The sequence below is a fragment of the Eubalaena glacialis genome, chromosome 9, assembly GCF_028564815.1.
Source record: "Eubalaena glacialis isolate mEubGla1 chromosome 9, mEubGla1.1.hap2.+ XY, whole genome shotgun sequence".
Classification (NCBI taxonomy): Eukaryota; Metazoa; Chordata; class Mammalia; order Artiodactyla; family Balaenidae; genus Eubalaena; species Eubalaena glacialis.
This window is the reverse complement of record NC_083724.1, coordinates 51576945-51598587: the sequence shown is the minus strand read 5'-3', so window position 1 is coordinate 51598587 and position 21643 is coordinate 51576945. Positions and strand designations below refer to the sequence as shown.

The following is a 21643-nucleotide window of genomic DNA, read 5'->3' as shown; positions in this document are numbered from 1 at the left end:
TTTCAAAACAAAATTGATGAGATATGCCACTTAGTATGTAAACATATTTTTTAGTTCCAACATCAGGTAAGACAACATTAAATGCTATAAATTAGTCCCACATATAAATATAAGAATCAAAAATCTAAACAAAAATCTTAGTGGGCAGCATATACAGATTTTTAAAGGTTTTGATCCTGAACAAAACTGGGAAATATTTTTGGCACAAATTGTCTACTTTATGTCAGAGAAAATAGAAAATACAGAAAAGAAAAAAAATGCAACCAACTATATTTATTTTCTCCGAAATACATATTACTAATATTTGGTATATATCTTTTCAAATGTATTCTAGTCATATACACATTTTTAAATAATTTTAAATTGCAATCAAACTGACAGCACTCTTTACTAATCTGCTGAGTAAATCTTAAACTTCTATACTTCTAAGCTTAGATAGACTAGTCTCTTATTATAAAACTACATTGTCCAATATCGTAGCCATTAGCCATATACGGCTATTAAATTTAAATTAATTAAAATTAAATAAAATTTTAAAATTTAGCTGAACAAGTAATTTTATCCCAATCATGTAAGCTAGTATAACAAACAATAGAATTCATCCCATTAACAAGAAGAAATGTGAACATTACATGGTTGTCCATATAGATATTGAGGAGAAATTAAGGCACTCAAAGTTCAGTATCTTCTCTTAATTCTTAAAATTGGCATGGCAGTTTTTAACATAATAAGTAAATAAATGAACATATACATATTATACATTTATCAGTCTCCAAGAGTTCACATAATGTCTCATGGAGAAGAACAAAAGCTCTTTCACTGGAAGTAATAGAAAAAATAAGGATGCCCTCCATCAATGGTCCTTTCTGACATATTTGCTAAAATTTCTATCAATAACTTTGAGTACAAAAAACAAAAAAGAAGAAAAGTATAAATACTGTTCTCTGCAAATGATACAATTGAAAATGAGCAGAATTTCAAGCAAATAAACTGGTAGTTTCTAGAGGTAATGAGAATCCAGTAGATTTTCGGGATATATGATAAATCTACAAAATCTATCATATTCCCTTATGTAGATCATATAAAACTGGAGGGTATAAGGGGGAAAAAAGAATCCCATTCATGATGACAATAACTTCTAATGATTATTATTAGAGAAAGATAAATACATAAATAAATGAAGACATACTATAATTCTGATTGGGAAAGCAGATATAGTAAGTATAACATATGAACAGCAATCCAAAAAGAATTTTTGTAATAAGAACTCAAATACTTAAGTCTATAAAAACAAATGAACAAGACCAATATGAAGGAAACTACAAAATGTTATTGAAGGACATAAACAAAGTTCTGAAATAATGAAGAAATGTGCATCATTCCTGAACTCAGAATTGTAAACATTTTAATTCCCCCCATACCAACTTATAAATCCAGTCTAATTCCAATCAAAAATTCCAATAGGATTTTTTGCCCTGAACTTGACAAAGCTGGTTCATTTGAAAGTGAAAACAAATATTATTTTAAAAGCATTTTAAAAAACAAACAGTGGAAGGCAAAAGTTGACAAACTTTTGGACAAGGAATGACAAAACATTTTCAGGAAAAAAGAAAAATGGTGGGCCTGCCATAACATACACCAAAAATATGTAAATCTATAGTAATATTAAAGGTGTGGCATTAGTACAGTTCTAGACAGAAAGATTAATGGATTCAAATAAAGTGTCCAGAAATATTTGACATTTTATTGTATGTATGATATAGGAGGGACTTAAACACAATTGAGAGAGGACAGACTGTTCAACAAATGGTTACCCATTTCGGAAAAAAATTAAATCCCCTATTTCAGATCTTTCCCACACACAAAATTGCTTCCAGGCAAGGAAAACAAAAGCAGAAATAAACAAACAGGACTACATCAAACAAAAACACTTTTGCACAATGAAAGAAGCTATCAATAAAATGAAAAATGAATGAGAAAAGATATTCAGAAGTGGTATATATGATAAGGTGTTAATATCAAAAAATATACAAAGAAGGGACAGTCCAGGATCGTGACGAGTTGCGGCAGGGATAAGGGAGGAGGGGGGTGTCGGCTGCTTCTTCTAGACGCTAGGGAATGCAGCTGGACCTGGATCCAAAGGAGGCTCTCCATATCGACCAGGCCCAGAGGACACTGCCCAGCTGGAGGACCGAGCAGAGCGCAGAAGGCCGGCCACCCTGTGCCTTTGGATTGGAGAATTTAACCCATTTACATGTAAGGATCTTGGTGCTCAGACGAGGTGTCAGGCCTGAGGCTCTGAGGTGGGAGAGCCGAGTTCAGGACATTGGACCACCAGAGTCCCCCGGGCCCACGTAATCTCAATCGGCAAGAGCTCTCCCAGAGATCTCTGTCTCAAAGCTAAGACCCAGCTCCACTCAACGACCAGCAATCTCCAGTGCTGGACACCCCATGCCAAACAACTAGCAAGACAGGAACACACCCCACCCATTAGCAGAGAGGCTGCCTAAAATCATAATAAGGTCACAGACACCCCAAAACACACCACCAGATGCAGTCCTGCCCACCAGAAAGACAAGATCCAGCCTCATCTGCCAGAAAACAGGCATCAGTCCCCTACACCATGAAGCTTACACAACCCACTGAACCAACCTTAGCCACTGGGGGCAGACACCAAAAACAACGGGAACTACGAACCTGCAGCCTGCAAAAAGGAGACCCCAAACACAGTAAGTTAAGCAAAATGAGAAGACAGAGAAATACACAGCATATGAAGGAGCAAAGTAAAAACCCAGCATACCAAACCAATGAAGAGGAAATAGGCAGTCTACCTGAAAAAGATTTCAGAGTAATGATAGTAAAGATGATTCAAAATCTTGGAAATAGAATGGAGAAAATACAAGAAGTGTTTAACAAGGGCCTAGAAGAACTAAAGAGCAAACAAACAATGATGAGCAACACAATAAATGAAATTAAAAATTCTCTAGAAGGGATCAGTAGCAGAATAACTGAGGCAGAAGAACGGATAAGTGACCTGGAAGATAAAACAGTGGAAATAACTACCACAGAGCAGAGTAAAGAAAAAAGAATGAAAAGAATTGAGGAGAGTCTCAGAGACCTCTGGGACAACAGTAAATGCACCAACATTCAAATTATACGGGTTCCAGAAAAAGAAGACAAAAAGAAAGGGTCTGAGAAAATATTTGAGGAGATTATAGTTGAAAACTTCCCTAACATGGGAAAGGAAATAGTCAATCAAGTCCCGGAAGTGCATAGAGTCCCATACAGGATAAATCCAAGGAGAAACATGCCAAGACACATATTAATCAAACTATTAAAAATTAAATACAAAGAAAATATATTAAAAGCAACAAGGGAAAAGCAACAAATAACATCCAAGGGAATCCCCATAAGGTTAACAGCTGAAATTTCAGCAGAAATTCTGCAAGCCAGAAGGGAGTGGCAGGACATATTTAAAGTGATGAAAGGGAAAAACCTACAACCAAGATTACTCTACCCAGCAAGGACCTCATTCAGATTCGACACAGAAATTAAAACCTTTACAGCCAAGCAAAAGCTAAGAGAATTCAGCACCACCAAACCAACTTTACAACAAATGCTAAAGGAACTTTTCTAGGCAGGAAACACAAGAGAAGGAAAAGACTTACAATAACAAACCCAAAACAATTAAGAAAATGGTAATAGGAACATACATATCGATAATTACCTGAAATGTAAATGGATTAAATGCTCCAACCAAAAGACCTAGACTGGCTGAATGGATACAAAAACAAGACCCTTATATATGCTGTCTACAAGAGACCCACTTCAGACCTAAGGACACATACAGACTGAAAGTGAGGGGATGGAAAAAGATATTCCATGCAAACGGAAATCAAAAGAAAGCTGGAGTAACAATTCTCATATCAGACAAAATAGACTATAAAGACTATTACAAGAGACAAAGAAGGACACTACATAATGATCAAAGAATCAATCCAAGAAGACATAACAATTGTAAATATGTACGTACCCAGTGTAGGAGCACCTCAACACGTAAGGCAAATGCTAACAGCCATAAAAGGGGAAATCGACAGTAACACAATCATAGTAGGGGACTTTAACACCTCACTTTCACCAAAGGACAGATCAACCAAAATGAAAATAAATAAGGAAACACAAGCTTTAAATCACACATTAAACAAGATGGACTTAATTGATATCTATAGGACATTCCATCCAAAAACAACAGAATACACTTTCTTCTCAAGTGCTCATGGAACATTCTCCAGTATAGATCATACCTTGGTTCCAAATCAAGCCTTGGTAAGTTTAAGAAAATTGAAATCATATCAGGTATCTTTACTGACTGCAATGCTATGAGACTAGATATCAATTACAGGAAAAAAACTGTAAAAAATACAAACACATGGAGCCTAAACAATACACTACTAAATATCCAAGAGATCACTGAAGAAATCAAAGAGGAAATCAAAAAATACCTAGCAACAAATGACAATGAAAACACGACAACCCAAAACCTATGGGATGCAGCAAAAGCAGTTCTAAGAGGGAAGTTTATAGCAATACAATCCTACCTCAGGAAACAAGAATAATCTCAAACAACCTAACCTTACACCTAAAGTAATTAGAGAAAGAAGAACGAAAAAAAACCAAATTTAGCAGAAGGCAAGAAATCATAAAGATCAGATCAGAAATAAATGAAAAAGAAATGAAGGAAACGAGAACAAAGATCAATAAAACTAAAAGCTGGTTCTTTGAGAAGATAAACAAAATTGATAAACCATTAGGCAGACTCATCAAGAAAAAAAGGGAAAAGACTCAAATCAACAGAATTAGAAATGAAGAAGGAGAAGTAACAACTGACACTGCAGAAATACAAAGGATCATGAGAGATTACTACAAGCAACTATATGCCAATAAAATGGACAAATTCTTAGAAAAGCACAACCTTCTGAGACTGAACCCAGAGGAAATAGAAAATATAAACAGACCAATCACAAGCACTGAAATTGAAACTGTGATTAAAAATCTTCCAACAAACAAAAGCCCAGGACCAGATGGCTTCACAGGTGAATTCTATCAAACATTTAGAGAACAGCTAACACCTATCCTTCTCAAACTCTTCCAAAATATACCAGAGGGAGGAACACTCCCAAACTCATTCTACGAGGCCACCATCAAAACCAGACAAAGATGGCCACCTGATACCAAAACCAGACAAAGGTGTCACAAAAAAGAAAACTACAGGCCAATATCACTGATGCACATAGATGCAAAAATCCTCAACAAAATACTAGCAAACAGAATCCAACAGCACATTAAAAGGATCATACACCAGGATGAAGTGGGATTTATCCCAGGGGTGCAAGGATTCTTCCATATATGCAAATCAATCAATGTGATACACCATATTAACAAATTGAAGGAGAAAAACCATGATACTCTCAATAGATGCTGAAAAAGCTTTTGACAAAATTCAACACCCATTTATGATAAAAACCCTCCAGAAAGTAGGCATAGAGGGAACTTACCTCAACATAATAAAGGCCATGTATGACTGACACACAGCCAACATCGTTCTCAATGGTGAAAAACTGAAACTGTTTCCACTAAGATCAGGAACATGACAAGGTTGCCCACTCTCACCACTATTATTCAACATAGTTTTGGAAGTTTTAGCTACAACAATCAGAGACGAAAAAGAAATACAAGGAATCTAATTCGGAAAAGAAGAAGTAAAACTGTCACTGTTTGCAGATGACATGATACTATACATAGAGAATCCTAAAGATGCCACCAGAAAACTACTAGAGCTAATCAATGAATTTGGTAAAGAAGCGGGATACAAAATTAATGCACAGAAATCTCTTGCATTCTTATACACTAATGATGAAAATTCTGAAAGAGAAATTAAGGAAACACTCCCATTTACCATTGCAACAAAAAGAATAAAATATCTAGGAATAAACCTACCTAAGGAGACAAAAGACCTGTATGCAGAAAACTATAAGACACTGAGGAAAGAAATTAAAGATGATACAAACAGATGGAGAGATATGCCATGTTCTTGGATTGGAAGAATCAACATTATGAAAATGACTATACTACCCAAAGCAATCCACAGATTCAATGCAATGCCTATCAAACTACCTATGGCATTTTTCACAGAACTAGAACAAAAAATTTCACAATTTGTATGGAAGCACAAAAGACCCCGAATAGCCAAAGCAATCTTGAGAAAGAAAAACGGAGCTGGAGGAATCAGGCTCCCGGACTTCAGACTATACTACAAAGATACAGTAATCAAGACAGTATGGTACTAGCACAAAAACAGAAATATCGATTAAAGGAACAGGATAGAAAGCCCAGAGCTAAACCCACGCACATATGGTCACCTTATCTTTGATAAAGGGGGCAAGAATATACAGTGAAGAAAAGACAGTCTCTTCAATAAGTGGTGCTGGGAAAACTGGACAGCTACATGTAAAAGAATGAAATTAGAACACTCCCCAACACCATACACAAAAATAAACTCAAAATGGATTAAAGACCTAAGTGTAAAGCCAGACACCATAAAACTCTTAGAGGAAAACATAGGCAGAACACTCTATGACATAAATCACAGCAAGATCCTTTGTGACCCACTTCCTAGAGAAATGGAAATAAAAACACAAATAAACAAATGGGACCTAATGAAACTTAAAAGCTTTTGCACAGCAAAGGAAACCATAAATAAGACAAAAAGACAACCCTCAGAATGGGAGAAAATATTTGCAAATGAAGCAACTGACAAAGGATTAATCTCCAAAACATATAAGCAACTCATGCAGCTCAATATCAAAAAAACAAACCACCCAATCCAAAGATGGGCAGAAGACCTAAATAGACATTTCTCCAAAGAAGGTATGCAGATTGCCAACAAACACATGAAAGGATGCTCAACATCACTAATCATTAGAGAAATGCAAATCAAAAGTACAATGAGGTATCACCTCACACCGGTCAGAATGGCCATCATCAAAAATTCTGCAAAGAGTAAATGCTGGAGAGGGTGTGGAGAAAAGGGAACCCTCTTGCACTGTTGATGGGAATGTAAATTGATACAGCCACTATGGAGAACAGTATGGATGCTCCTTAAAAAACTAAAAATAGAACTACCATATGACCCAGCAATCCCACTACTGGGCATATACCCTGAGAAAACCATAATTCAAAAAGAGTCATGTACCACAGTGTTCACTGCAGCACCATTTACAGTAGCCAGGACATGGAAGCAACCTAAGTGTCCATCAACAGATGAATGGATAAAGAAGATGTGGCACATATACACAGTGGAATATTACTCAGCCATAAAAAGAAACTAAATTGAGTTATTTGTAGTGAGGTGGGTGGACTTAGAGACTGTCATACAGAATGAAGTAAGTCAGAAAGAGAAAACAAATACCATATGCTAACACATATATATGGAATCTAAAAAAAAAAGTTGGTTCTGATGAACCTAGGGGCAGGACAGGAATAAAGACACAGCTGTAGTAAATGGACTTGAGGACACGGGGAGGGGGAAGGGTAAGCTGGGACTAAGTGAGAGAGTGGCATGGACATATATACACTACCACATGTAAAATAGTTAGCTAGTGGGAAGCAGCCGGCTCTGTGCTTTGTGACCACCTGGGGGGGGGATAGGGAGGGTGGGAGGGAGACGCAAGAGGGAGGGGATATGGGGGTATATGTATACGTATAGCTGATTCTCTTTGTTATAAAGCAGAAACTAACACAACATTGTAAAGCAATTATACTCCAATTAAGGTGTTTAAAAAAACATATACAAAGAACTCATACAACTCAACATGAAAAATAAATAATAAACAACCCAATTAAAAAATGTTAGAAAATGGTCAGAAACAGGCACATGAAAAGGTGCTCTATATTGTTCATTATTAGAGAAATGCAAATCAAAACTATTACAATGAGGTATCACCTCACACCAGTCAGATGGCCATCATTAAAAAGTCTATAAATAATAAATGCTGGAGAGGATGTGCAGAAAAAGGAACCCTCCTGCACCATTGATGGGAATGTGAATTGGTGCAGCCACTACAGAGAACAGTATGGCGATTCCTTAAAAAATTAAAAATAGAACTACCATATGATTCTGAAATCCCACTCTTGGGCATATATTTGGAGAAAACTCTAATTTGAAAAGATTCACCCCAGTGTTCATAGCAGCACTTTTTACAATAGCCAAAACATGGAGGCAACCTGTGTCCCTAGACAGATGAATGCATAAAGAAGATGTGGCACATACATACATAATGGAATATTATTTAGCCATAAAAAAGTGAAAAATGCCATTTTCAGCAACATGGATGGACCTAGAGATTATCATACTAAGTGAAGTAAGTCAGAGAAAAAAATATCATATGGTATCACTTATATGTGGAATCTTAAAAAAGGATACAAGTGAACATTTTTACAAAACAGAAACAGACTCACATACATAGAAAACAAACTTATGGTTACCAAAGGGGAAAGGGGGTGGAGGGATAAATTAGGAGCTTGGGATTAACAGACACACACTACTTTATATAGAATAGATAAAGAACAAGGTCCTACTGTATAGCCCACGGAACTATACTCAGTATCTTCTAAGAACCTACAATGAAAAAGAGTCTGAAAATGTACATATATATATATATATATATATATATATATACACATACACACACATATACATGCATATAAAACTGAACCACTTTGCTGTACACCAGAAACTAACACAACATTGTAAATCAATTATACTTTAATAAAAAATAAAAATAAAAATCTGCAGAGGATCTGAATAAGCATTTTTCCAAAGAAGATATACAGATGGCACAGAAAAAGACGGTTAATATCACTAATCACCAGAGAGATGCAAATCAAAACCACAGTGAGCTATCATGTCACATCCATCAGAGTGGGTATTATCAAAAAGACAATAAATAATAAGCGTTGGCAAGGATGTAGAGAAAAGGGAACCCTCATGCCCATTGGTGGGAATGTAAATTAGTGCAGCCACTATGGAAAACAGTATGGAGAGTCCTCAAAAAATTAAAACTAGTTCCACTCCTGGGATTTATCCAAAGGAAACAAAAACACTAATTCGAAAAGATAAATACACCCCTGTGTTCATTGCACCATTGTTTTACAATAGCCAAGATATGGAAGCAGCTCAAGTACCCATCAATAAATGAATGGAAAAACAAGATGTGGTATGCATATGCAAAGAAATGTTACTTAACCTTAAAAAAGGATGAAATCTTGCCATTTGTGACAACATGGATGGACCTAGAGGGTATTATGTTAAGTGAAGTGTCATACAGAGAAAGACAAATACTGTTTGATTTCACTTATATGTGGAATCTGAAAAATAAAACAAATGGCCAAACATAACAAAACAGAAACAGAGACATAGACACAGAGATCAAAGAGGTGATTACCAGAGGGGAGAGGGGCGTGGGGGGAGAAGAAATAGGTGAGGGAGGTTAAGAGGTACAAACTTCAGTTGCAAAATAAATGTCATGAGTATGAAATGTACAGTGTGGGGAATATAGTCAAAAATTATGTAGCATCTTTGTATGGTGACAGATCTTAACTAGACTTATTGTGGCAATCAGTTTGAAATGTACAGAGATAGCAAATCACTATGTTGTGTAACAGGAACTAGCATAGTGATGTAGGTCAATTATACTTCAAAAACAAACTCATAGAAAAGGAGATCAGATTTGTGGTTACCAGAGGTGGGAGGTGGGGGAAGGGGGCATTAGAGGAAGGTGGTCAAAAGGTACAAACTTCCAGTTACAAGATAGATAAGCATTAGGGATGTGATGTACACCATGGTGAATATAATGACCACTGCTGCATGTTATATAGGAAAGTTGTTAAGAGAGTAAATCCTAAGAGTTCTCATCACAAGGAAAAATTTTTTTTCTATTTCTTTAATTTTGTATCTATATGAGATGATGGGTGTTTACTAAACTTACTGTGATACTCATTTCATGATGTATGTAAGTCAAATTAATGCTCTACGCAAACTTTCTGGAAGAAAAAAATTAATTCCATGTGGAGTAAAAAACCAAATGTGATCACCAAAACTATTAAAAATTTGTAAGACCGTAGAAGAAATCTATAAATTTCTTGGGATATAAAAAGCTTTGCTAAATAAGAAGCCAAAAAAGCACAAGAAACAAGTACATAAATGTGACTACATGAAAAAGCAAAACATCTGTATAACCAAAAACAAAAAAACCAAGTATAAAATTAACATAAGCACACAGGATATTTCTAAAATGATAGAAAGTGGGAACAATAGTTTCCACAAAAGTTGGGAATTGGGGGAAGGATTAGGGATGGTAGACTTTTCATTATATAAATGCCTTTTAGTAAACTATTTTTTACTTTTTGCCTACTTTTAAAGTGAAACAAAAATAGGTGTGTATTCCCTATTTTTATAATAAAAAAGACAACATAGTGGAAGAAAATATTTACCCCAAATAGAATAGGAAAATAATAAATATCCAGAATATATCAAGAACTCCAACAATGACAAAAACGTAAAGAAAAATGAGCGAAGGATAGTAACACAAAATTATCTTTGAGGTGGCTAAAAATATGTAAAAATATTAAATTTCTCTAGTTATTAGTGGTAGTCACATTTAAATTAAATTAAATTGAAAACAAGTTGTAATTTTTCACCAACCATGCTTACAAAGATTATAAAGTTGGATAATATTCAGCACTGGTAAGAGTGGTGGGAAATATGTAATCTTACAAAGTGTGGTAAAGTGGTCTGGCCATTTTGGAAGACAGTTTCTCAGGAGCTATTAAAATTTAAAATGTTCATCCCTCGTACCCCAGCAATTAATTTTCTCTGGAGCTACCTTAGAGAATAATCACACATGGCACTAATCACGTCTTTGCCTGATTTTAGTTGGAGCTAATTTGGGACATTCTGTCCATTTTCAATTCAGCCACTTTTAATGCCCTGAGATCAGAATGATAAAGTTGCTGTTCCCATAAGCTGACTTAAAAACTAGGTTAGGAACAGCAAAATTTTAACAATGGCCGTTAACAAAAATAATCACCTTCCATTTTTAATTATCATTTTAGATGAAAACACGTCATAGTGGAGCATTATTTTGTAAAAGTAGAGTTTAAACATTCTTTTCCTTTTTCTTTTTTTAGAATTTAAACCAGAATCCAAGGACTCTTTTGCCCAAATTTTATGGACTGTATTGCATGCAATCAGGGGGCATTAACATCAGGATTGTGGTGATGAACAATGTCTTACCACGCTCCATGAGAATGCACTTTACATATGACTTGAAAGGCTCAACCTATAAGCGAAGAGCATCCCGAAAAGAGAGAGAGAAATCCAACCCCACGTTTAAGGACTTAGATTTCCTGCAAGACATGCACGAAGGATTGTATTTTGATACAGAAACATACAATGCGCTCATGAAGACGCTTCAGAGAGACTGCCGGGTAAGGATATGTCATTGCTGTGAATGCCTTTGAAAAGTCATCTGTGGTAAGGTACCTTTGTAAGAATGTCCAAAAACTGTCACATGGAATCCCATCATTACCGGTCCTGGTGCTGATGCATGCTTCCCTGTTGTTGAAGGAACTGGTGGATGATAAGGAAATTGTCTGGAGTCTGTTGGTTTTATTAATAAGCTAAGTCAGCTTTCTTTGATCAAATGAAACAAGAATTTTTTTTTTTCTTTTCATCCTTCCCTGTGGGAAGGGTGGTTAAAGTGGAGGGAAAAGAAGTTTAGGTTTAACACAGTGATTAGTGAGAAAAGCCATATACAAGACTTGGATGAAGTAAGATTCCAACAGGGGAGAGAAGCTTAGAGAAAATGCGCTTGGTGGGATTGATAAGTGGATCCCTGGAAATCCATTGTATGTGCAGAACCATGGGGTGGGCCCATTTGCTGAAATTGCTCTATGTGATCTGAATAAGGGGCGATCAGGAATGAGGCTTGACAGAGCAAAGACCATTCCATGCAAAGTAGCCAGAGCGATTGTCAAAAGGAGGAGGAGTTCCCCCAGCCAGCAATGCATGAGAAAAAAAGAAAAAAAAAAGTAAAACTAAAGTCCAGGATAAATTTTTCTGACATGGTAAATTTACAGAAAGTAGGTAAAAGCCCTTTTGGAGAAATAGATGAAAATGCAACTCTGCTAGGTTCTGAAGGATGATGATCATTTGATTAACAGATTCTCAGGAATGTTATTTCCTGGCCCAGATGAACTTAGGAGAACCATTCAGGTTCTCAGCTGAGTTGGGCATGTTGGAGATGGGCTGAAGGCGTGCTGGTACGGGGTTGGGTCCAGGCCTCACCAGGGCTTTCTGGAGAAGAGAATAGGACTCATGGGGCCTGATCACTGGGAAATATGGGGTATGCCTTGGCTTCCTGGGCCTTCTGTGGACTTGGTCAGATGATGCACCTTGTTACAGGGGAGGGAGGGTCCCTTCTCTGCCTGACTCGAGCTCACCTGAAGGTGAAGAAGGCAGTCCAACCACCCCATGTAATGTATAAAATGGGGAATCCTCAACGAGAAACACAGCCCCACTGTTGCTGGGTTTTTTCTTTCTGTGTGTTGAAACATCTATGATAACGCATAAAGATGTGTCCTTGGAATTGTTTGTTTCATCGGTAGAGGATTTACTCCACAGCTCCTGTCCTTTAGATGCCATTCATTGATGCTTCGAGTTTACCAAGCTAGCCTAAGGTATTTTCCTTTTTTTTTAAAATTGAAGTATAGTTAACTTACAATGTTGTGTTAGTTTCAAATGTATGGCAAAGTGATTCAGTTATACATATATGTATATATATATTCCTTTTCAGATTCTTTTCCATTATAGGTTGTTAGAAGTTATTGAGTATAGTTCCCTGTGCTATATAGTAGGTCCTTGTTGTTTACCTGTTTTATATATAATAGTGTGTATATGTTAATCCCAAACTCCTAATTTATCCCTCCCCCCTTTCCCCTTTGTTGACCATAAGTTTGTTTTCTGTCAGTCTATTTCTGTTTTGTAAATAAGTTCATTTGTATCATTTTTTTAGATTCCACATATAAGTGATACCATATGATATTTGTCTTTCTCTGTTTTACTTCACTTAATAGCCTAAGATTTTTTAATGCATTATTTCTTTTAATTATCTCAGCCACCATTTGACATCAGTACCATTCATACTCCCATTTTAATTGGTGAATAATTAGGTTCTTAAAAAGGTTAACAAACCTGTCCAGCATCACCTAGCAAGTCAGTGGCAGAGCCCACACCTGTTTGGGGACAAAGCATGTGCTCTTAACAATTGAAATTTAAAGATTCAATGTAAGGATTTTTTTAAAACTATCTTTTCAGAAGTCATGGGAAGAACAGTGGGAACCAAGCAAACAAAAAAATATCCAGCTGATCTATTCAGATATCTGGGTGCATATGACTGATTCTTGTTTTTCTTTAAAAAAGAAAAAATAAAACACACACATTTTAGGAGAAACCTTTTCCTGTGCTTTTCAACCCTGACAGGATGTGGGTGAAAAGTGACTCTCAGTTCCCCAGAGTTTCAAACAGTTTTAGATTTGCTTTCTCTTTGTGTGTGTGTGCATTTCTTGCCTCTTGAATATGGAAAGCCTTTTCTCTGCTGTTTTCTAAAGCCACAGGCTCCTATGCCAGAAAAAAAAGGAAAGGTCAAATGTAAAAAGCCATTGCACAGGATTTGTCTGTTTATTAGCATTTCCTAAGCCCAATCCTGATAGAACAAGGTCAAACATGACTCTTCGTCAGGAATGAGACCCTGGGAATTTGCCTTTTTATTTTTTATTTTTTGAGGATTTGTTGTGCTAAGGCACATAAAGGTCAGTGTGGAGGTATCCTAAGCCTAACTTCCTCTCTTTCATTGCATTTGAACTTGTCAAAGACACAGATCATGAAGCTTCCTTAAATTGCGCACATCGGCCTTCAGAAAGGCTTTTCTTGGGGTGGAGTTGGAGCATGGGAATGGCACGCTGTGGGGGAACCTGAGTCCCTTCTGTGATCTGCCTTGACTATGACCAAGGCCTCTGTGATCTGGAGTCAGCAGCTGATTCTCAGATCAGAGCTACCTGGAGGAAGGCACTTTTCTGGAATGGTAGGTCTTAATATTTAATAGTCACGGGCCTCTTTGTAAAACTGATGAAAGCTGTGAACTGTCTCCCCAGAAAAATGCACACTCACACTCCAGTTCATGAATCCCTTGCAGCCCCTCGTCTCTTTACCCGCTTCCTACCCCGGGCTAACGACCCCCATCCTAGAGCCGAGCAGACTCACCTCTCTTTCTTCAGGTCATCCTCTGAAGGGCTGGAATAGGATGTGTGGTTGGCATTGCCCACAGCATCTCTTACCCTGACATTTCCCTCACTTTGCAGATTCCCCTCACTTTAGCACCAGATGAGGTGCTGTGGAGATCCAGGGAGGATGTAAGGTCACCCTGGGGCTGGCACCGGCCCCAGACGATTGGGAATCTCTGCTGTTAACAATCCTCTGAGTGAGGCAGTGCTGCTCAGGCTCTAGAAACAAGTCAGGCAGGGGACTGGATTACTGTGTCAGCAGCCCAGCCAAAGAAAGGTGAACTACACCCATATTAGGATGCATCCTTTTACTCACTTATCAGACATGTATCGCAGGCCTCCTGTGTGCCAACATGAGGTGAATGACCTCTATTTTTATTTTTATTTTTTTGAGATTTTTTTTGAAACATCAACAAATGTGATTTATTAATATGTGATAAACATATTCTCAGCAAGAAATTTCAATCAATTCTGATGTCAATTCATCATCTCAGCGGTAGCAAGATCTTTAAGACAGAAATAAGGTTAGGATGGATGGAGGGAGGGAGAAATGAAGGAAGGTCAGGTGTCTGGATGCCTGGATATTAGATCTTCCATTGATAAGCTGTATGATATTTGACAAGTCATAACCTCTCTAAACCACAATTTTTCCTTAATATATAAGCTCAACTTATGTCCCAGGAGCATTGTGATGATTCAATTAGATGGTGTAGGTGACATTATTTTATAAATGATAAAGCCAATATAATATAAATTTTTATATTTATAAATATTTATTATTATAAATTATAATTATAATTCTATATTATCTTATAATTATTATTTATATTTATAAATAATATGAATTTTTGAATTTTATTTTATTTATTTTTTATACAGCAGGTTCTATTTTTAATCAATTGCCATTCAGAATATGAAGTGCAATGATAATATTCTAAAGCATTTTAGGGATCAGTGTAGGTAACATCATAGCTTGGTTCTGAAGAAGGAGAAGAGTTCTCCAGGTAGGCAAAGAAGTAGAAGCATATTTCTAGGAAGAGAAAATAATATAAGCTAAGCATGAAATGACATAACATGTTCCAAGAACTAGAGTTGTTTGGTGTTGCAACAGTTAATAGTAAAGGAACATGTGAGGTAGGAGAGAAATGCAGTCAGGAGCCAAATAATGTCAAAAGACCCTTTCTGCTGGTGCCAGGTCCTCTTAAGGGCTTAGAGGTGGTAAAGCCAGGAATCCCAGACCTTTGGACCTCAGCTTTTCTGTTGTTCCCAGATAGAAACGATAAGCCTCCTCACCTCTTGCTGCCGACTTCTTGCTTCCTGCCCCTACCTCTTTCATATTTCAGCGTGACGTCTCAGACCCCAGGACTCCATTTCCCTTGCGTGACTGCTGGCCGGAAGATACCTGCCTGACTCATTGACCCAGCCTGACCTGCATGCATTGTGCCCTGCTCCCCACAGCCTACTTCCCTGACTCCCCATCAGAGCTGCTGCTTCTGGACTCTGCATCCAAAACAGCCTGAACCGCCTCAACCCACAATGAGCCCTCTTGACAAATGCCATCTTCCCCTGTGCCCTTTGAGCAGCCCCCGAATCCTTTTCCCCAGCTTCCCCAGCCCAGCCTCTGGCCCTTGCCTGTAAGCCTGTCCCCCTGTGCTGGTCCATCCCTACCAACTCCTCCACGTGGCACACTGGCCACTTGGAACTCTTCTAGGGAACGGAATGCACCTTATCCTTCAACCCTGCCAAGGCCACTTGCCCACAGGATTCAGACAAAGGGCTCTTTCCAAAAGCAGGGATCCAGATCTTGGGTTCTCCCTGGCTCCCACATTGCTGTTCCCTGTAGGCTATGTCTGGGGAAAATGGACATGTGAATAACTGGGTTCCCTTTCTGGAAGCATTTCCTCTTCTTTGGCCTCACCCTCTGCCTGCTGTGACAGCCATCTACACCCATAAGAGCACTTGGCCCAGGGTAAGAGTTATGTCAGCAGAAAGTACCGCCAGGACATCACAGGTCACTTGCCATCAAAAACAGGAAGTAGGATTTATTCAAACCATCCCCTATGGTCCCCATGTGACAAGCTGAGAGACACATCCTATGTGAAAACTGGTCTTCCCAGGTACTCCATTATCTTCCCACAGCCTGTTCCTCTGCCTGTCTTCCCTGGCCTGGGGAATATGATCAGCATGAAGCCAGTTGCCCACATCAGTACCCTGAAGCTACCCTTTCCATCCTTCTTTCTTGTTCTCTTTCCCCACACTCAGTACATCACCATGTCCTATCCAGTCTGTCTCCTAAATAACTCCTGGATCTGCCCCCTCCTCTCCAGATGCACAGCCACGGCCCTTATTGAGACCCTTCCTCACCTGGAGTTTTACAATAGCCTCTTTACTAGTTTTCACTATCACTGCCTTTCAGCATATCCCTAATGCTGCCGCCAAAGTGATCCTCAGATCAGAAGATCACCAGTTCCTGAAGATCCTCTAGCGGAGGTCCTCTACTGCCTTTGCGCCAGAGCCATACTTACTTCCTAGCTTGGAACATTCAGATCCTTCCTGATCTGTTCCTTGCCACTTCTCCAGATGCTCCTTCAGCTTCCTTCTTCAGCCCTCTATCTCCCCTCTCTGCAGAGCATCTCTACTCTCCAGCCATTCTGATCTACTGGACATGTTCTCTAAAGGTTTTGGTCTTTTAATACATGTCTCACTCCGCTGGACCATTCTTCCCCTCTCTCCTTTACCTGTCCCCCTCCTACTCATTTCTTCCATGAAGACCACCATGCTGTGGCTCCCCAAGCCTCCAGGACTAACCTCTTTTGTGGGATTTAACACACTATTTTATTTATTCACATGTAGATCCTTGAGCATGAGGATCAAACCTTAAAGTCTTTGTTATCTTCATTGCCTGGTGCTTAGTCAGTACTTAGTAACTGTTCATTGAAACACATATTCGAGGGACTTCCCTGGTGGTGCAGTGGTTAAAATCCACCTGTCAATGCAGGAGACACAGGTTCAATCCCTGCTCCGGGACGACCCCACATGCCGCAGAGCAGCTAAGCCCATGTGCCACAACTACTGAGCCTGCGCCCGTGAGCCACAACTACTGAGCCCGTGTGCCACAACTACTGAAGCCCGCATGCCTAGAGCCCGTGCTCCAAAACAAGAGAAACCACCGTGATGAGAAGCCCGTGCACCGCAATGAAGAGTAGCCCCCGCTCGCCACAACTAGAGAAAGCCCGCGCGCAGCAATGAAGACCAAATGCAGCCAAAAATAAATAAATAAAATAAATAAATTTTAAAAAGAAAAGAAAAAAAGAAATACATATTCGAGCAAGGGAAAAACTATCTGATGATAGAGGGAGACAGGTTTAGTCACACCTCCAAAAAAAATCTATCTTTGGTGACTTTTGTATATCTAGCTGTTTTTTAAGTTCTGCCTATTTTGGAAGAAGTATCCAGTTTCACTGCAATGCCTGCCACATATAGCATTGAGAATTTAATAAAGCAGATGATCTCCCTTTTGAATCACTTGGGATTTTTTTAAAAAACTGTACTGATTGTCCCCATGTTAAAAGTCATTTGTGTAACAAAAGTATTTTTATCTTTCAATTATTTTCCCATAGAAACAGTATTGTAAATAGTCATTAGACTTTATTTTATTTAATACGGATCCTTGTCTCCTTTAGGTGTATATCCAGTCTCCCTAGCTAGACTGTAAATGTCTCAAAGGCCAAAGGTCATTCCTTATACCTCTCTGCAGCTGCGTACCTGGCTTACTGTGTACACTCAGTACATATTACAAGATTATGAAATTGAAGTTGACTTGAAATTTATGTATTAATTTTGGAAGAACAATTGGGAACTATTTTGTGTGCATTTTAAATTTACTATAATTATTTCTTCTCTGACATAACTTATTTATGAAAAATCTAAAATGTCTCATTTAATTAATTTGATAAATTATTACATCCTACAATATTTATTGATAATTCTGGGGACATGACATTGATAAAGTATATTAGTGAGAACTTGTGTTTGCAGTTCAAATAGTTCTTATCCCTTCATGTGGGAGTCATATCAGACAGTCTTGATAATTAATGACCTAAATGACTTATTTTACATTTATTATTTTTTTTGTTGAGCAGCAAATTTATTAATTTTTACATGGTGTGGAACCAATTTTCCTTTTTCACACAAATGTCTGTCATCATAAATATTAATATTAATGAAATATTAATGAAACTGGTCTTAAGAATACTGAGACTTTTTGATGTGCAAACTGAGATTTCATCCTAACTATGTATGGCAAGCTCTAAATTTGTAGATCAAATTCTTCTCAGCTATAGGCATGTTTGTATGGGTTACAATGTAGGCTATTTTCTATAATACTTCATTCAGCATAATGTTAGTGCTTACCCCATAGCTATAAATTTCTTTAGCATTAATTTTTTTGCATTTAGTTTAGACAGGTTCTTTTCTTTTTTCATATGTATTGGTTGCCTTCCAGTTATCTTTAAGGAGGAAAAAATGTTTCAGACCTAGTAGAAAAAAGATGTACATCTCTTACTGATGACAACACTTACATTTAAGCTATTTCCTTTATCAGTAAGGAATTGGAGTTTGTTTCTAGACTTCAGCTAAAACATGGGAAGGGGACAAGGATATCATTGACTCCACATCTCTGTTCCAGACCTTGAAAGATTACTTCCCAAAAAAGATATAGATAAATGCACTGTTTTGCAAATTATATCTTTAAAACACTATAATCCCATGATATATTTTATTTGCTCCATTGTTTTTTGTTGTTGTTGTTGTTGTTTTAAATGAAAGCTTCTTTATTTATGTATTTATTTATTTTTGGCTGTGTTGGGTCTTCGTTTCTGTGCGAGGGCTTTCTCTAGTTGCGGCGAGCGGGGCCACTCTTCATCGCGGTGCGCGGGCCTCTCACTGTCGCGGCCTCTCTTGTTGCGGAGCACAAGCTCCAGACACGCAGGCTCCGTAGTTGTGGCTCATGGGCCTAGTTGCTCCGTGGCACGTGGGATCTTCCCAGACGAGGACTCGAACCCGTGTCGCCTGCATTGGCAGGCAGATTCTCAACCACTGTGCCACCAGGGAAGCCCCTGCTCCATTGTTTTAAGTTATGAGTTTTGCTATCTCTTATTAGTTATTTTGATAACATTGTAATACCAACATAAAGCAAAGATAAAGTTGGTGAAAAAAAATAAGTAAATAAAACCAACTTACAGAGTCCAAGATTGTTTGAGCTAGGAAAAATCATAGGACTTCCCTGGTGGTGCAGTTGTTAAGAATCTGCCTGCCAATGCAGGGGACACAGGTTCGAGCCCTGGTCGGGGAAGATCCCACATGCTGCGGAGCAACTAAGCCCGTGCGCCACAACTACTGAGCCTGCGCTCTAGAGCCCGTGAGCCACAGCTACTGAGCCTGTGTGCCACAACTGCTGAAGCCCGCGCACGTAGAGCCAGTGCTCTGCAACAAGGGAAGCCACCGCAATGAGAAGACTGCACACCACAACGAAGAGAAGCCCCTGCTCGCCTCAACTAGAGAAAGCCCACGTGCAGCAGCGAAGACACAACGCAGCCAAAAATAAAATATAAATAAATTAATTAATTTTAAAAATTGTTTTAAAGGGCAATGAGTTTAAAAAAAAAAAAAGAATCATGAGGTTTCTGAGAAACAGTGGAACAATGCCTTCTGTGCTCGTGTCTGAGAGGAAATGATCTTGGACACAGATGTCTGTGTCTAGCCAAGCCAGATTTCCCTGTGAGACTGGAAATGAAGGCGTCACATATGCAAGGACTTTAAAAAACTTCCTACCTCTAAGTCTTCTTTTATAAAAAAAATTTATTTTGAAATAATTGTAGATTCACATGCAGTTGAAAGAAAAAAAAATACAGAGAGATCTCATATACTCTTCACCTAGTTTTCCCAGCAATAATATCTTATAGGACCTTAGTACAATATTACAACTAGGAAACTGACATGGGTACAATGCAGGGATCTTTTTCAGATTTCACCAGTTTTACATGCACTCATTTGTATGTGTGCGTGGGTATGTATATATATCGTTTATGCACATATGTGTTTATGTAACCACCACAGTCAAATATAGAACAGTTCTTCCACAAAGATCCCTCCTGCTCCCCTTTTATATGTGGCCACAGACACCTCCCTCCCATCCCACCCCTCCCCAGTCCCTTGCAACCACCAATCTGTTTTCCATCTCTATAATTTTGTCATTTCAGGAATCATATGGTGTGTAACCTCTGAGATTGGCTTTTTTCACTCAGCATAATACCCTTGTGATCCATCCAAGTTATTTTGTGTATTGGTAGTTTACCCTTTTTATTGCTGAGTTATGTTTCATGGTATGGATATACCACAGTTTAAGCATTCACCCATTGAATAACATGTGGGTTTTCTGTAGTTTTTGACTGTTATAAATGAAGCTGCTATGAATATTTTCATAAGGGTTTCTGCATAAGCACAAGTTTTCATTTCTCTGGTATAAATGCCCAAGTGCAGCTCTGTGTTGTATGGTAAGCACATCTTTAGTTTTGGAAGAAACTGCTAAACTCTTTTCCAGAGTGGCTGTACCATTTTGCATTCCCATCAGCAATGTATGAGTGATCTAGTTGCTTTTCATCCCCGCCAGTGTTTGCTGTCATCACTATATCTATCTATCTATCTATCTATCTATCTATATATATATACACACACACACACGTATGTATATATATATATATGTTTGTGGTTTTTTTGGGCTGCATCGGGTCTTTGTTGCTGCATGCAGGCTTTCTCTAGTTGTGGCGAGCCGGGGCTACTCTTCGTTGTGGCGTGCAGGCTCAGTAGTTGTGGTTTGCGGGCTCAAGAGTGCAGGCTTCGTAGTTGTGGCATATGGGCTTAGTTGCTCTGCGGCATGTGGGATCTTCCCGGACCAGGGTTCGAACCCGCGTCCCCTGCATTGGCAGGCAGATTCTTAACCACTGCACCACCAGGGAAGTCCCATGTCATCACTATACTTTTTATGTTAGCCATTCTGATAGGTATATATTTAAGTCTGTTGTTAAGAAAATTGCTTAAGTATATACTTCACCAAAGTAAAAGATAAATCCAAAAAAGAAGTAGTTTGGGGATAAAGAGTGGTGAAAATGAAACAAAAGAGCTTACAATTAAGTCTAATGGCTGATCATATGTCTGTGGGTCTTAATGTAATTGGTAGGGATTC

The 21643-nt window shown here is 38.2% G+C and overlaps 1 protein-coding gene across 6 annotated transcripts in view; it reads left to right on the top strand.

Annotated features, from left to right (window-relative positions):
- Positions 1-21643, top strand: part of PIP5K1B (phosphatidylinositol-4-phosphate 5-kinase type 1 beta) — a 571896-nt gene that overhangs the window by 364511 nt on the left and 185742 nt on the right. For all 6 annotated transcript variants that reach the window (XM_061200361.1, XM_061200362.1, XM_061200360.1 and 3 more), the window contains one exon: positions 11248-11547. In XM_061200361.1, the coding sequence (XP_061056344.1) occupies positions 11248-11547 (300 nt within the window). The remainder of the gene's footprint in view (positions 1-11247; positions 11548-21643) is intronic.